At 46.6% G+C, this 17,169-nt stretch overlaps 3 protein-coding genes across 4 annotated transcripts in view; 2 read left to right on the top strand and 1 right to left on the bottom strand.

Moving 5' to 3' along the window:
- The window catches only part of LOC309445868 (oxidative stress-responsive serine-rich protein 1-like), a 174,741-nt gene that overhangs the window by 57,652 nt on the left and 99,920 nt on the right, over positions 1-17,169 (top strand). The gene's annotated exons all lie outside the window — the stretch shown is intronic.
- On the top strand, positions 29-6,749 carry CCNDBP1 (cyclin D1 binding protein 1). Its single transcript, XM_082065228.1, has 11 exons — positions 29-172; positions 249-308; positions 792-871; positions 1,490-1,571; positions 2,022-2,118; positions 3,283-3,356; positions 3,663-3,739; positions 4,214-4,467; positions 4,874-4,934; positions 5,911-5,957; positions 6,345-6,749. The coding sequence occupies exons 1-11, from the start codon at positions 106-108 to the stop codon at positions 6,451-6,453; spliced, it is 1,008 nt and encodes a 335-aa protein (XP_081921354.1). The 5' UTR covers positions 29-105; the 3' UTR covers positions 6,454-6,749.
- On the bottom strand, positions 7,209-16,422 carry EPB42 (erythrocyte membrane protein band 4.2). Its single transcript, XM_082065227.1, has 13 exons — positions 16,266-16,422; positions 15,115-15,300; positions 14,200-14,430; positions 13,505-13,623; positions 12,656-12,778; positions 12,090-12,267; positions 11,569-11,707; positions 11,082-11,185; positions 10,525-10,767; positions 9,425-9,742; positions 8,960-9,117; positions 8,396-8,529; positions 7,209-7,475 (listed from the first exon to the last, which is right to left on the bottom strand). The coding sequence occupies exons 1-13, from the start codon at positions 16,273-16,275 to the stop codon at positions 7,325-7,327; spliced, it is 2,094 nt and encodes a 697-aa protein (XP_081921353.1). The 5' UTR covers positions 16,276-16,422; the 3' UTR covers positions 7,209-7,324.

Raw genomic sequence — 17,169 nt, 5'->3', positions numbered from 1 at the left:
GGCGGGCCGGAAGGGGCGGGGCAGCGTGGTTGCGCCGGTGCCCGGAAGCGGGTGTGACGCAGCGCGGCGCTGAAGGGCTGCGCGGCGCCGGCCGCTCCCGCAGCCATGGCGGCCCGGGAGCCGCTGCGGGGGCTGCGCGGGGCGCTGTGTGCGGTGCTGGCGCGGGTCCGAGGTGGGGCCGGGGCCGGCGGGGCCGGGACGGGCCGTCTGGTCTCTCCGCTGGCTGAGGTCTCTCTCTGCTTTTACAGAGGGCGAACCGGGCGAGGGCCGCGAGCCGTTCGAGCTGTCGCGCTTCTGGGACGCGCTAGGTACGGCGGGGGGGCGGACGGGCGGCGCCGGGCTGCGCGCTCTGGGAGCCGGGGTGGTCTGCAGGCGGGGGCTCCAGGCGCGGTTTGGGCTCTGCGCGTCACTCCGCGGGGCTGGCGGTGCCGAAGAAGCGGCCGGTGTCTAACAGGAGTCACAACTGGATTTCTGAAGCCTTTGGCCCCCGTTAAAACGTCACAGCGTATCCCGGTGAAGGTGTCGTGGAGCAGGACAGTGGTTGTGGGTGTCACTACCAGCTAGGTTAAAAAAAAAAAAAAAAAAAAAAAGCAGACCTAGAATATGTGAACATACATGGCACAAACATAGCATGGGATTTTTCTTCTTCTGTAGTGTTGCTTAGAAGAAAGAAATGGTAACCAAGCAGTAAAGCAAAGTAATGTCAGAGCTATTGCGCATCCAGCTGCTCTGTTCTTTTATCTTTTACCCAAGTTACTTTCTGTTCTTTGCTCCCATTGAACGCTTTCTAGGTCAGACATTCCAAGTAACATCACAGGAAGCTACAAAGCTGAGTCTGGCATTCTCAGGGTCTGCACTGACTTCTGCAGAGGTGAGTGAAAGCCCCCCAAGGCTATGAAATTGCGGAGTATGTGGCAAGTGTCAGGTACCTCTTGGTTCACTTGACTACAACAAAGTAATTTGGTTCAGCTTGAACAAGGGATGTCAGCATGGGCCATGCATTTAGAGTGTATTAATGCAAGTCAAGAATTGCCTGGAGAACTTATTTCTGTACGTTAGGGAAACATACCAAACAGAAACATTCTCACGTTCTTTTCTTTAAGATTTAGAGGTAGCTGCTGATAGTGGACAATACAAACGTTAGATCTGACTAAGAATATGTAAGATTTTTGCTGTTAGTTGAGATAAGTTTATCACTTTCGTGTTTGGAGGAGAAAAAACCAACCGCCCCCAGTTCAGAATAATGATCTAAACTACTTCTTCCTCTCTGTTGCGTGACCACCCCACCGGGGTGTGTTTTCTTACCAGCTCATGATGCGTACAGCTTGCTCACTCTATCTTCTTGTGCTGCGTTTGCTCCTCAAGCAAGATGACCAATACTATACTTCCCTTTTCTCAAAGCGATCTGAATGTGATTGCTTGTGAGACTTTCCAAGAATGGTGCAGCCATGCACTACTCGTGATTAATCCTCTTGCCTGTCCATTTCAGGACTGCCAGAAGCTGAGTGAAGATGTCCAAAGTGCTGTTATTGCAGTTGCCACAGTGTACTACTGGCTCCCCAAGGGCCAAGGTGAGATGGTGGCAGGAGAGCAGTCACCACTATATAAGGTGTTGGTTCTTTCACCACTGCATAAACAAACTCAGAGACTAATGTAAGATCTGGCAGCTGCAGAAAAACAAGTTATCATGAGCAGGTGGTTCCGTTATCAGCTGTTTTGTAGGCTTGCAACATGTTTATGAGTGAACCACTTGTCTGTCTACTACAGATTTCTATCTGTGACAGAGTGATAATGTAGGAAGCTGCGTAGTTGATTGAGCATTCATATTTATAAAGTGTTGAGATCCTTGTCCAAAGTCCTTTTCAAACTAGGAAATATATTGCTTCCTTCAAAATACCTGGAACTTAATTTATACAATGTGTCCACGCAAACAGAGCAGTTTGTGTGTTCATCTTCAGCAGTTGCTTTCTGTCCATTCTGACTGTGTGGCAACTTTCTTGCTCTTTCTCAATCCCAAACAGGTACTACTCTTCGGAAGATGGTACGAGATGCCACCGCTGAAGTAGTGGAAGGAATGATCCAACTCATAGAAACAATTCTCAGTGCTCCATTAGACAGGTAATAATTTTCCAGAAAAAAAGGAGGACAAAGCTACAAGTGTACGTGTTAGGAGGCAGCAAGTGCAGGCTGCTCTCTAAGGGAGGGAGGCAGAAGCAGAGCATTGTTACAAGGCAGGAAGGGGCAGTGGCCACATCCCTCAGTATCTGAGTGAGCAGAGAAGTGCTGCTGAAGGCAGTGAGATTCAGCTGGGAGTCCAGATCATCAGACAATCCTATAGCAATGAGGTCAAGCTGGAAAGTTGGGCCAGCAAGGCAGGGTCAGGATCAGGTCCAGAGAGAGTAACCAGCATCAGACACCATCCAGTGATTGCCCTACATGTCCATTGCACCGAGCTACATCTGAGGTCATGGCGGGAAGGTCAAATGAGTGGGTCAGGATCAAGGGAGTGTGAGACTGGATGCAGACGTAACTGCTGCATGGCTGGGATGTAGCACAAACAGGGCCCCATAAATGAACCTCAGGGTGAAAGCATCTCCTAGTAAAGAAGGGCTGGCCCTCACTTCTGGATTTCTTCACCACACCTCCTATCTGCGAAGGAGCTGACCTTGTACTTAGACAACTAAACTGTTCAACTGAGCCAACTAAACTAGGAGGGTGGAATACACTCAAGGTACCCTCTTGACCTAGTGACCGAGTGAGGTGCATTTATCTACATGGGGAATGGATTTTCGTCCTGTCTGTGGCAGGGAAAGATGCTGGGAGCAGTATTTGCATGAAGGTGCAGGATAGCATTTGCACTGGTTTTGCTCTTGAGGTGAAATGTCATACGCCATGATTGTACAACTTTATAAAGCTCGTTATTGGACCGCTATGGGCTGCCTCCTCTCTGTACAGATTACATGTCACTGCCATTGAGCAGAGGTTAGCAATCTCTAATACTGACTGCAGATTTGCATAGATTCTGAAAGATAAATAATATGCCTAAGCACTTAGAGGGGCCTTCGTAAGAGTCTGCTGCTTCTCATTCCAGTGGATAATTAAACTCAGGAGGAGCCAGCGCTTCTGGCTTTACACAGACATGAGATACTAGAGACAAGCTGGTTGGTGACATCTTTCCAGCAGAGCTTGTACTAGGGTGCATCATTTTTGGTGCAGAAAAAAACACAGTCCAGCAGAGTGGCGTTATTGAGTCTAACTTTGGGGGGCTTTGTTTTGTTTCAGGTTGTCTCAGGAACAGCTTATATCAACTGGTGGTGTGTGGGGGGCATGTGAACAAGTGCCCAACCTGCCACGGGGTGAGTGTTGTATACGCAGAACAACGGAACTAGGAGGTGTTGTCTTAGAACATCAATAGCGCTTGCAAGGGCCATTCCAGCTAGTACAATGAAGGCTCTCTCATTCTGCAAAACCTGACTGGTTTTCAAATGTATAAGACTGGAAGCCAGTCCACATTCTTTGCATGGCAACAATGCAGCTCTGAGCTCTGCAAAAAGTTTGATCCTATAATCTCAAGATGTTATGTTCGCAAACCTAAATGAAAACATTATTGCATGCTGATTTGAATCAGTGCAGTTCCAGTTTTCATCCTTTTGCTTTTGCAGATAACCAGGCAGCAGTTGCATCAGTTTTGGCTGCATGTCTGGGTGTGGTCAAGGATGCTCTGGAGGAGATGGAACATGTAAGGAAGCCCCTAAGCCTATGAGGATCCTGCGGGATGGATTGCAATGGTGGTTCAGTGATGGAACACGGGGATTGTTTAATATACAGGCTTTGATTTAAATTTGTTCTGATATGAGCTAGATTATTTTATTATGCTTGAATCTTAATGAGTACTTAAACTCAAGTCTGATTTACTTTATATAAGGTTTCCATAAAGCTATGTCCCAAATTGCAGGAAAGGTTGGGGTGGCGGGGTGGTTTACATTGGTGTAAGAATGGCACTACTTGCCAGGTTCTTGCTGTTTGCTATGTTGAATTTGAGTGGGAGATTAGTTTTTCTTACTCTGGTCCTGCTAGGATTAACAGAATCTGGCAACTGAGGTGCTGGTGGGAGAGAGATTACTTCAGAAATTATTTGTAGGATTTTTAGATTGTTTTCCCTTTCCTCCTATTGGTGTCAGGCTCTGGGTTTTCAGTGCATCTATGTTCTCAGGCTCTGGTGGAAGGGCAAGACCCCTACAGTGACATCATGGAAGATGAAGAGCTGGGCTTTCGGGGCAACAGAGATATATATTGGTCAGAAGCTGACCGGAAGCTGCTTAGCTCCTGCATGGGATTAATGAAGGCTTCTAAAGCTTGCCTGAAGAAGGTCTTGGGTGTAGTGAAGGCTCATGGCAAAGCTGATTCTCCAGACCAGATAGCTCAGCTGGATGATATTGCAGACATTGCTAATGAGATCAGTCCAAGGTAAGCAAGTCTCTCCCCGTGTTGCTTTTTGCTCCAGAGCAGTCCCTGTCTTTCTTGAGGTCTAACAAATGGGTTAGGAGAACCTTTATGATATTGAAGCTGTGAGCAGGCGGTGTAAGCAGCCTTGGTGGGAAGGCTGTTTATGGCACAGGCTGTTGAGAGTTGTGCAAGTTAGGAGAGGAATGTAAGTTGCAGCTTGGGGTGGAGCTGTGGCCTTGTCTGACTCCAAGGTGAGAGTGGCACACAGATGTCTGAGAAGGCAGTGCAAGCATCCCATGGGTATGACTGACGTCTCCTTGTCACGCGCTGCCGTTCCTGACTTACATTCAGGGTTGGTGTAAACTTTGACCAGGACTGGTGAGCTGTACTATCAGGACTTTTCTTCCATTGCTCCCCTCTCTTCTAGTGTTGATGAGCTGGCACTGAGCATGTATCCACCCGTGAATGAGCTGGCTGTGCGACTCAACGTAAGTGTCTGCAGTTTACTCGCAGAGACTGTAGAGAAGGGAAAGAAATTGAATTGGAGGGAGTATGTGACTGTCAGGGAGAGGTGGGTGTTAGTGACAGTCTCCGTAACAAGTTCCTGGGGATGAAGAGTCCCCTTTGGTTCTTGCACACTTAGCTTCCTTCAGGTGGAAATACATCCCTCATCTTTACTTCTTCAGGGAAGAGCATGGCCACTTGAGCTTAGACTCAGAACCATAATCCATAAAGACATCCAATGATGGTACCTCAGGGAAGTGGTGTCTAAGGCTGCTGATGTACTGCATGTCCACTTTCTTCCTCGCATAATGTAGACGTGCTCAAAAAAAGTGATCTAAATTAAAAGTGCAAGTTAAAAATTCCCACCGGGAGAGTGGTTAAGCACTGAAACAAGCTGCTCAGAGAAAGCAGTGGAATCTCCATCTTTGGCAATACTCAAAACTTGGCAGGACAAGGCTCTGAGCAACCTGACTTAACTTTGAGGTAGACCTTGCTTTTAGCAGGAGATTGTAATAGATGACTTCCAGGGGTCCCTTCTGTCATAAATCTGTGACTTTTTATTCTTAATTCTGCTTTCGTGCCTTTGATCAATGGCTTGATTTTTGGGGGGTAAAAAAACCCCTTTTGCTTAATATCAAATTGCATTAGAGTCAGTCACCTGTAACTTCATGTCTTAGTTACTAATTTATAATAGGCTTATCTTTTTAAAGAAAAAAGCGTTTTAACGCATGGTTTAAAAAACAGTGTGTCTTTATTTCCACTTGTCCCAGCCAGCAGTAGCTTGGGAGACGCTCCCAGCATGGCAGTGACAGAGGTAGCTTCTGCCTCAGGATTTGTGGCAGTTTTACTCATTCTTGGCTGTGTTGAGAATTCCTACACCCCCCCCTTTCTTTTCCAGTATTGCTGACCCCCTTTATTTCCATATTTGACTCACTTTACTTCCCCTGTATTTCTTTCTAGGCTGCTAAATTGGCCTCAGTATTAAAGAAAGTCTTGGAGATTACAAAGTGAGTACGAGTTACAGTTTTATAAGTGTGCGTTCCCTGCTTTGAAGGTTGATATCTTTCTGCCTCCTGTCAAAGGTGACTCATTTCTGGACTGTAAATGCACTCATTTTGTAAAAATTATGATGTTATCCAGTCACAAAGGCTTGGGAGCAAGAAAAAGATGATAGGGATGGAGGTGGTTCCCACCGAAGACACAGACACATGTATTGAGGTTTAGGACTAGAGACATGGATGTGGCTTCTTCCTTGCTCAAAGCACTCTGAGGCTATAGCAGTCCTGTCTTAATGCTGTGATGACTCAAGACTTCATGATACCCGTATGTTTTCTGGATGCATAGGTATAAGACACCCAGGAAGGTTTCCTAATGAATTTCCTCCACTTTTGCAGGACAAGCCACGTCTGTCCACCATCAGAGGAAGGCTGGGTGCAGTTTCTAACTGGGGCAGTAGATCACAACATGAACAAAATCAAGAACTTCACACAGGGTCAGCTTTAGCTCTTCCAAGTCTACGTGTGTTGCTGCCACTGGCTCTGGCATATGCTTTTCCAGCAAATCTTGCTGTTCTCCAGCTACTGGGAGAATGATGAGAACAACGTTTTTAGGAGAGAACTTTACTGCCACTTGGTAAAACTTTCCCAGGAAGTTGCCCTTTGCCATTGCAGGAGGTTTCATTTTGCTTGGATTCCTGGGATGGTGCACTGCTGCATCTTAAGGCTGTGAATGTGCCCCATTCTTCAGACCTTACAGCTACTATGGGGTTCAAAGAACAATAAAATATTGCTAGGTTTGCATGAGTGGCTTTATCTGTTTTCAGGTGGCAGAGGATATATACAGACAGAAGGGGCCATGCTGCTTTTGCAAGCAGCCTGAAGAACCATTAAAAATATGCAGCCCTACTGCTATTTCCTGTCTAACCTTAGAGAAGAGTGAACTACGTATCTCTTTTCTATTTTCTCAGAAAGCAGTAGAAAATATTTATTACTTTACCAACATCAAGGATCTCTAGGGGGATAAGAGTATATCTCTAGAGAAATGCTATGCCTGTCATCACTTTAAAGTTCTAGGATATTCTTTTTTTTTTACCACGGATAGGAAAAGCAGTGGTTGGTTCAGCATGTATGTGTGGTGAGAAGTGCAGCACCTGCTTGAACACATCTTTGTCACAGCGAGGTTCAACTTACAAAACTGGAGAGTGGGCATAGTAGCAGATGGGAGCAAGTTGAGTTTGTACAAATAATCAAAGTCAGACGTGGTTTTAAATATAACTTTAATTAAACTGTTAAGAACTATGCTTGCTGAAGATCAGAGCACAGATCATGACCACTCTTCTGAAAACAGGACAGCAGGACCTGTTCTGAGCTGGGCATCAGGCAGCTGCAACGTCGATAGTTTTGTAGCTCTTCAGGTTCTGGAGTTGAAGGCAGGTAAGCTGTGCAGTGAGTCTTCTGGGCCCTGCTTGGATGGGGGTGAGTGGGATTTGCAGCTCTTGAGTGCTTTGGGGTTGCACAGAGCCGAACCTGAAAGGTGAGAAGGGATGATACAGGAAGCACACCTCTTTGTATTTCTGGTTCCCAGGAAATGCGTTTGCTAGACAGGAGTGTGGTGCCAAAAAATGAGAGGGGGAAAAAAAAAGGCAGACAAATTCTAGCAGTTACCTGAACTACCACAATGAATTGTGATCTGACTGTAGTTTGAGAGGGAAATATGTCAGGAGGATTGAACTCCCCATAGAATCATCTAAGTTTACTTTGTCCTAAGTTTACTTTGTCCCTCTCTTCTTGAGAGAAATGTGGGTTTTTTCATGTGAAGGAGAGCATGCCTTTTTGGATGACTCCTGGCTATGTCGGGTTTGCCTGGTTCTTTATGTAGAGAAGGGGAAGACACTTAAAATTGTACCCAGGGACTCTCTTTATTGGTGGCAGTGGGTAATGGGTGGAAAGAGATGTCACAGACAATAAAGTTTTACCCCACTTACGGATGGATGTTCAAGTGGCTAGCTAAAAAGCAATTGATATCTCAACATCAAACAGTTTCTAAGTTTCATAGCTCATTTCAGTGACCCATAACTGTTGTCTTAGTTAATGTGTGGTTTTGCATAAGTCTTACGGTACTTCTCTTGTTACCCTTTTTGTTGGCAGGGGCCTTTCCTTCAACCTTTGGGGTTGAAACTTCCACAAATATTATACTGGCTTCAACTAATGTATTACACATCTGTTGAAAGTTCTGTTATCTGGCTGTTTTTCTTTTCAGTGTGAAAATCTTCTCTATTTGTAAATAAAGAATGGGATGCCTGGGGCTTTCATGCTGTAGCAGTCTCTTCCTGCCACATTTTGCCTGCTTGTTTTTGGGGAGAGCCTTTCCTGTGCAAGGGTTTCTCGAGCTTGTGTTGTGTCTCTTTTTCCATTTAGCATTCTTAGATTAATCAGTTTGCGCTCACCTGTACTTCCTCTGTCTGTAAATGAGCCCTCGCCCTGCAACCACTATCACACAGTTCTTCAGGGGTTCAATGAGAGGGTTCAGGAGGCTGATCTTTGCTGTGCTTGGCTGATATTGCACCATGTTTTCTGGAAACTGTTGAAAGAGGAAAATGAGCTGAAAATGAGGGACAGAAAAGGTTCCTTTTATGATTAAAGGGAGATAATTTTTATATATGTATATTTTTTTGTGCCAGAGGTTGCAGCCTGAGCTGCCAGTTGCCAGAAGAGGCAAAGTCCAGCTTACTTTCTTCTCAACTACAGTCTTCTGCTGTAGTTTCTTTCTGCAACCTCTGATCTCTAGGCTGGTGAGTTAGGGAAATCCCAATGACTCCTATGTTTGCACATAGACAGAAGTAGAAGTGGGAATACTGTGTACAACAGTGTGGCACATCTCGCCTTTCCCAAACTGATGTCTCAGTGCTTTGAAAGAAGACAGCATGAGATCCACTCAACCCAGCTGCTGCTTATGACTATGAAAGCTGTTTTCTCACTACTGCAGTAACAGAATGATAGGTCGATCTAACCTCAATAGTGAGAGGGGGATCACAAATGCTGATCTCTTCCTGTGCAAAATATATGTAGGAGTCCTCATCTCTCAGCACGGCAGTCAGCCTAAGCAGATGGTTTTCTCCCAGCTCTTCTCTGTACCGTGAGTAAGGCACAAAAACCTGCAGGTTGTTAGCTGGAATACACAGAGGTGAAAGATGACAATACAGAGGGTAAGTACAGTCTGGTCTTAGTCTGCATGGCACCCAGGAGCGTCCAGTGCCCAACATTGTACTAAAAGCTGCAGCATTTGAAAGCTTAAGTGGTCCCAACTGGATTTGCAGATTCAGAATCTCTCTGGTGATGTTGCCAAAGTGTTTTATTTCAATCACCCACAATCAGCTATTCAGCCGGCTTTTTGTCAACTTATGGCTAAGTGCATTTTTCCTGAAGTGAGTGGACTTGATATACTCTTCTAACCATGCACCCCATAGAGTCCTTACCTTCATTGCTTTTGAGGATAAAATTAAACTCTCCCTTCCAAAGTTGGGTAATGGGCACACCATCATAATGCAGAGACTGGATCCCAACCACCAGGTGAGTAGCCTTTTCTGTACCACTGTGGTTAAACACTTCAATGGAAAGCGGAACATCTCGGCCCAGTAGCAGAGAACTCTCTGACTGGAGGTGGATGAAAAGGTTAACTGGCTCTTCAAGGGCAGTAGGAATGGAGCTAAACTGTGTTTCGCTGCTGCTAGTTCTCTCAAGTTTCTTTATCTTTCTGTAGACTTTGTCAAGTACTTCTTTTTCCTGAAGGGAACCTGTCACAAAAGAAAAAACAAACACGTATTTTGGTATTCTTTCCTGTTTATTATTATGAAGCAGTAAACGCAGAAGGATGGCATTGAATTATCCTGGCAGTGCTTGTAGATAACTTTCTAAGAGCACAGAGATCTTGTTGTGCTTCTGGTTAGAGCAGTTTGAGAATTTCAGCTGAAAGGACTTTCATTGGATGTACCTGAAACATTCTGCTTGGAGCGATTTGTCATAGTTTGTAAAGCACCTTGGTGCTAACACCTGTCAGAGCTGGAGAGGCGGTTGAACACAGTTCTGTGCTCTCTTGTGCTGGACTGCAGCCAGGGTGACAATGTGCCATGGGCTAAGATGAGATGGTAGAGTGGGGTCAAGAAAACAGCACTCAGTAATAGATTCTGGAGGGGACCAACTTTTTAAGGGAGGGGTTTAGACAAGATCTGGGAGCACAACAGTCCTTTTCAGAAAGCTGGAGTCTAAAATCTATCTTTATATATTACAGGGGTAATGGGACATGAATGTACAGAGTATAAAGTAACAGAAATCGGGAAAGAAGGTTTTCCAGACAGGAAAGTGCCTGGTGAAGAAAGGCCTGGCTTTCTAGAGAGCTGCTTAAAATAATTAAGTAGGAGGAAGTTTGGGGTCTGACCTGTGCTTTGATTCTGTAGACAGCAAGAGCAAAGTGTTCAGGAAGGGGACGCAGGAGAGGTGGATGACCCTAATGCTCTGGTATAGCTCTGCTTTCCAGTGCTGGAGAGGGAATGTGAGCAGTCACTTGCCTACCCCGTACCTTCCGGATACTTGTAGTTGTGTGTGATGTCCTCACAGCGTTCGCTGCCTACACCCTTGGTGCTGATGTTGTTGCCAGTGTACTTTGTGCCACTGAGAGCTGGCATTAGGGTGTCATCTGCTTTTTGTATCCAGACCTGGCACTTGGCATTGATGGCAGCAAAGAAGTAGCAGACATCATAATCAACTTCTGTGTCCCCTTCCTTGATGGCGTGAACAGGGGCTGGCCCACAGAAGGATGGACCTGAGGAGAAAATGCAGCCCAGTTAAGATTCAGATGCTTTTCCAACCAGACCCATGCCTAGTTTAGACCTATAGTAGGAGTGGTGAAGTATCTAGTTCAAGAGGACGTGAGGGAACAGTCCTGTGATAGAGCTCTTAGAGCTACACAAGCTGCACAAACCAAACTGATGGGTGATGATTAAAGTCAACAGGCTGAGTCCTGTCCTTTTGCATCCTTCCATTGGAAGCTGGAGGAGGGAGGAATACTGAACTGCTTTATTTGCTCTCCACTCTGCTTCCCTCTCTGCCTCCCAAAGCCCATCTTTGATATCTCACCATTGCTTTTTTCCTGGCAGGTGGCATCCAGTGCCTGCCACCCGCTGTACTCTGGTAGCAAGTCGGCTCGAGCCATCCAGCATTCGTTCCAAACGTGGAAGGTCCTGCAAGAGACAACATCATGTGCTTATACCAAGGGACTGAGCCCTGAGATACACTAAAGTTTTAGCCAAAGCACAGCCAATTAATACTCCTTTGAAAGAGCTCCGTGTGTGTTGAGGAGAGCAGAGACTGTGGTTTTTGACACAAGTGGAGTTTCTCCAGCTGGACTGGGCTATCGTTATTCCTTTGTGGACCCCAGTAATAGGGCACTCTTCAGTTTGGGTTGCAGTGATGTGTCAAGAACAGGTCTTGTAGAGAGGATCTCAGCTGAGCTGTCTCCTGTCTACCTCTCTGCAGCTGTTAACTCTTTCTTTCCCCAACTCATCACTTCCTAGATCCAGGTATGGTCTCAAATTCTTACTTGGACCCTGCCATGTTTTCTTACCAGACACGGGCACTCTTGTCTTGTGTAAGCAGTCTCCCATCTTCATCGTAATACTCATCCACACTCAGGCTGCTGTTAGTGTTGTGAGCCCATGTAAAGCCTGTGACCACCCTGGTAGGAATTCCCAGGCACCTCAGAACTGTGCAGAAAAAAAGAGCTGTGAATCAGTTGAGCATCCTGCCCTAAGGGTGCCCCTGCTGATAGATCTAGAGCCTTTTTTGGTGCTAGGACTGTTAGGAATGGCACCAGGGCTGCTGTTTGGACTTTGCAAGAGGCATTGCCCCCTCAAGGAATAAGCTATCATAGGTGCATTCAGTGTATGGCGAGTACTGACAGTTTTTTATCTCAAAGCTAGTGATGCTGAATGTTGATGAGGAGACTCAGAGGATCTGCCTCTTATCTAAAAATTAAAGGTAATATTACTGGGATCTGTGTTAATCCACAAATGTAGGCGTATGCTAGAAGTTCTACAGACCAAATAAGGCTTTGCTCAACACCGAAGTCTTTGACCGCTACTGTACCTGAACACATGACTGCAGCAAGCGCCCAGCACTGCCCGTGTCGGACGGGCTTGCATTGCGACGCGAGCCACTGCCGGAGGATGGGGCTGCTGCCCAGCCACTGGGAAGGGGGTGTCCCATCGTAGTGTTGCCCGGTCCCGCATTCTGCCAGGATTCCTCTAAGCTTGTCGCAGTTCAGCTGCAGAGGATGAGAGAAAGATGGATTAAGGAATTGCCTCTCTTTGATGGCTACACTTATCCTGCTTGATGAAGCTACTCCCAAGGCAGATGAAACCAATGGGACTTCTGTGCAAAGCATGAAGGTCATGACTGAGCAGAACAGGTGCAACAATCTCCCCTGAGATTTACTCAGTAACTCTGCTAAGAAACTCCTGCAGCACTACTTGTCTGCTGCTGGAATATCAGGAAGGGCTGGAGATGGGCAGGAGGTGTTGCGTGGAACAGCCCTGGACAGGCGTCCTCTTTGGTCAGTGGGTTGTTATGAACTGGGGTTGAGGAGATGTGAGCCTTCGCGGTGCGTTCGGGTTGTTCCTGCTCGGGTCGGTGCTGCCGTCTGCTCTCCTTACCATGGCAGCAACTGTGCGGCAGATGTGAACAGGGTTCTTGCGCTGGGTGTGATCCTTGGCCCGTTGATGGCGTTCACCTATATCCAGCAGTGTGAAGCAAATGTCAGCAATATCCTCCTCAAACTGAAACAAGAACACAACATTTCAGGAAATTTGGCCTGAACATTTGTTCTCTGGAATCCCTGCAAGGCTTTGTAACTGCAGAATATTTCTCCCTTTCTGGTAGTGTTATATAAGTGAGTTGAGGGGGAGAGCTCCAGGCAGAGATTTGGAGCGGGGGCACAACATACTAAAGGCAGACCTACAGCTTTGTTGAAGCACGGTGGGAAATGCATTGAAATGATACTTCACCCCCTGATTTAGGGAAATTAATGCTTTTCTGGAGCACTCTCTATCTTGGTTCAGAGCTACTTTTGTGATCTGGTGGCACTGAAGTGGAATAAAATCCCAATCTAGTCACTGGCTGTGTCAGATGGCCTTGGGCACACTGGAAGATTTACTTGTCTTCACTTTACCTATAAAATAGAAACAGTATTAATAAGCTCTGTTAAGTTCTTTAATATCTGTCGATGAAAAGAAGGCACACAAAGCCCAGATATAGATCAATGCATTTCTTTGTAGGGGACAGCCTGAGAAGGCAGATAAAAATTACATATAGGGGGTTGTGGAACATCATACGCAGGTCTCTGTTCTCCTGCACAGTCTCAGACAAAGACAGTGAGTGCAGAGACCAAGTTCTTTCATCAAAGCCACAGCATGGAAATGGATAGTGTCCTGTACACAGAGGAGATACGCACCCCTCCTCTGCAGGCTGTAAGAGAGAACAGACAGATTGGGCCTCTTGCTTACCTGACCGAAGTCCCAGGGTTGCTCTAGGACTGCATTTTCAGTCCCCCGGTAGATTATACCCTCTTGGTTTAAAACGTACTCCTGACGCTGTGCCTCATTAGCCAAGAACACCTCATCATCTAGATAGAGGAAAAAAGCGCCGTGAAGAAAGCATTCCGGGTGTCAGATGCACTTGCATCTCTCTTACATCAGCAGACTCCGCTCCAGGGACTTCAGCAGTCCCTGGCATTCTGCCCTGAAAATATACTGCAGATTCTGAATTAGAAAAGAGAGAATTATTTGATTGTCATTTCTGTTTCCTTGTTCAAAATGTTCCTCCAGACCTAGGCTATCGCACTAACTGCCTCTTTTACTTTCCTGGCTGTTGACTTCTCTATTCCTGAGAAAGATACAGTGGTCTTAATCAGACCGATTAAAATCTTTATTATAGGAAGCACTTTATCAAACAGTTTTTCCTTGGCAGGAGGACAGGGCTCTGGCAGTGGAGTACTCCAGGAACAGGGCAGAAGTGCTGAGGCAGGCAGCTTTGAGCTTTTATGAGCCCCTGCCTCCTTCCTAAGGCGTTGTGAGGAGCAGAGCAGGGATCGCCAGGTGAGTCCCCCTCCACCTCCACCCCCATGGGGGCAGAGCGCCAGAGCTCAAAAGCTGTTTTTGTGAAGCGACTGGTCCCAGCCTGCCTGTTTCTGACCACGTACCTCGGCACCAGGGATTGAAGAGGAGGGTGAAGTTGCCCAGGAGACGGTCAGACTTGGAGGTGTGTAAAAGCAGCGCGTACCGGCCAACGGGAGCGTTGGCAGGTGTGCTCACAGAGATGGTCCAGAAGAGCGGGTCCTGTTCTTCCAGTGCTGCACTCCACTGCTTCTGGTCTCCCAGGCTGGAGATGGGAAATTCAGTCCGGGTTCCGTCTGCTTTGGAAGGGTGTGATCCTGCAGCCAAAGAGATCTGGTTGGGTCTCTTCCAGACATGCATCCTCACCCTGTGCGGATTGCAGGGACCTTGTCTATATCTGGAGCCGTAGCTCCCCTTTCTTGTGAGAGAGTCTTAACCCTTTGGCAGCTTAATGCTAGTAAATCTTGCTGAGGTTAGTGCTGCACTCAGGTGTACATGTTTGAAAGTGGGATGGGGATTTCATAGATTTGTAGAAACACCAGGAACAGCCGGAATGGTGCAAACCTGCAGCCTCTTGTAACAAAAGTCACAGCCAAATGCTCAGATTACAATAAAGCAAGCTGGGGTGAATGCTGCTGCCCTCCTCAGGGGTCTCACTAGAAAACACTAGCAGAACACATTGGTAACAGGCTAGCTAAGTTTGAGTATTCCTAAACGAAAAGCCGTGAGAGAGGAGAGATCCCATGAGTACTTTCAGATCATAGAGCAGTGAACCTGTGTTGGTTATTGGGCTGCAGTCTCTCTTCTGGAAAGAGATCTAGTTTTGACCTTGCAGTCCCAGCAGCAGGAGGCTCTACTCTGCCTTAGACCATCAGTTCACTGGCCTCAGTTCCAAATGTGGGCACCTCTGTGCAGCCCTGGAGCTGGCTTTTGCCACCAGCTTTCATCTTCAGGTGGGTGGAGGACCAGAGCTCTGATAGGTGTCCTCTTTGTGATATTACCTGTCTGTACGATGAGGAGGGTCCTCTTCAGGTGCTGCAGGTAGTTGTGCACTGGAGCTGAGAAGCTCACAGAGATAGTGAATGGCTGCCCCCGCCTCACCATAAGCCTTTCAGTGCTGATTTCTTCTGTGTGGTGGTTATTGTTGTTCATTGTGATCTTGAAATCACATTTTTGGATGCTCAGACCTGTAGTGTGAAGGGACACAGAGTGAGCGTGAGGCTCTGAGCTGCACGCAGTCTGCCCGTGGGCCGGAGCCTGAGACACACGAACAGCCGATGGCGTGTTTCTCCGCTCAGACAGTGCCCCCCATCTGAGACTTTCTGCCCGGTAACTGTTAAGGCCCTTCACTCTGAGCTTGGTTGTAGCTAATGAGCTGCCTTTGCTTGTACCTTAGCCTCAGTAAATGAACTAAGTGATTACGCCAAAGCTCCTTCCTGCCCAGGAAAGGGCATGGAACAGACCTGGGTGTTCAGATGATACAGATGCACTGTGACTACTTGGAGGTCTTGCCCTGTGTACTCAAGGGCACTGATGGCACTCAAACCAGCATCTCTCCATGTGGACATATGGTTGAAATTGTTCACAGGAGACAAGCCCCGCACCAGTTTAAACTTTACAGAGCCAGCTTTGACCTTGTATATTTTCTTCTCTGTGATGAAGCTATCCTGGCTGTCTTCTAGACTGGCGAGTCGTATGCAGTCTGTTTACCTCTCCTTCATATGACTTTTCATGGATCTTGCCACTTTCTTCAAGGTTGCTTGGAACCTGGACCCTCTTCTTGCTCATGTGGCTAAAACAATCATCTCTCTGCTTCAGTTTAGCAGTCTGGCTTACCTCCCCCCCACCCTTACCCCCACCCCTGTGCTGAGGATAACTTGCTTGCCTTTGGTTCCAGACTCTCACATGTCTGCCTTAGCTGCCTCTTACTGCTCCTCTCGAACTCCTCTGAGACATTGGTACCAGCTTTCGTTCACTGTCCCTTTTTGTGCAAACTGAACTCCCTTAGCCTTTGGAGCACTCCTTGGCTCCTGCCCGGTAAGCAGCTCACCTCTTCTACAACCCTCATGAACTGTCTTAGAGTAGGTACAGTTGTTTTTCCCAACAGACAACTGGCAAATGCTTGGGACTAACCAAAGTGGTTTTTGCTTACCTTGGCCCATGTCTAGTTGACTGTACCGTGAAAGTCTTCAGCTCCTGCTTGCTCTGTTTTGCAATGGCTCCTTCCTTCAGCTTTCTTTAAAAAATGATCCACTTGCAAAGTTGTTTGTTCGATTTCTTTATACAGGGTGGGACGTGGTGTTGCCTCCTCTCCTTCAGCTTATCTTGCTGGCCTGCTGCGCAGAAGTTGAGGGCTCTTATCTCTCAGACCACACTAAAGAGCAGAAATGGGTGACTTTTCCAACGTACAAGGGAGGTTAAATTCCACAGCGGGATGTAAAGCCTTTAAAGACAGCTGGTGACAATTTCTTCATAGAGCTGTGCATTGGGGACCCTGGAGTAGGAAATGTAAATCTTGACTTGACTCTAAACAATGCACAGAATTTACCTCAAACATAAGTGTTGAGGAGCTGCTCGCCAACATCAACCCTAAGCTACTTAGATACTAAACCCTTCAAGGAGTTAAAAATAAAGGGTCAATACATCCGTTGCAGCCAGAAGAACCAAGTGATTTGAAACTACCATCTTTGGCTATTTCCATTTGTTCGGGTTTGGTTTTAATCTGTAAAAGGGTAATAATTTAATTGACTGCCTGAATCAAGGCACTAGGAACTTAGATCAGGAGAACAGAATGGTGGGGAGAAACATTCACCATCCTGGAGACTAATTTTAGTGTCTTTCAAGACCAATTCATAGTATGAATGTGTCATATCAGCTAGTGCTCACTTGAATCTTTTGAGCTACCAGAATGCAACGAGAGCAGGGTCAGCCTCTTGAGCATGCTCCGGTTTAAACTGCATCTTTATAAAGGAAAATACCAATAATTAGCCATATATTACTTCACCAGCTGCCATTGACTTCTGACTAAGGGCTGTGTAGAGATTGTAGGTTTGGCA

This window comes from Streptopelia decaocto (assembly GCF_964273445.1).
Source record: "Streptopelia decaocto genome assembly, chromosome: 14".
Classification (NCBI taxonomy): domain Eukaryota; kingdom Metazoa; phylum Chordata; class Aves; order Columbiformes; family Columbidae; genus Streptopelia; species Streptopelia decaocto.
The sequence above is the reverse complement of the archived record's forward strand: the minus strand, read 5'-3'. Positions and strand labels throughout refer to the sequence as shown.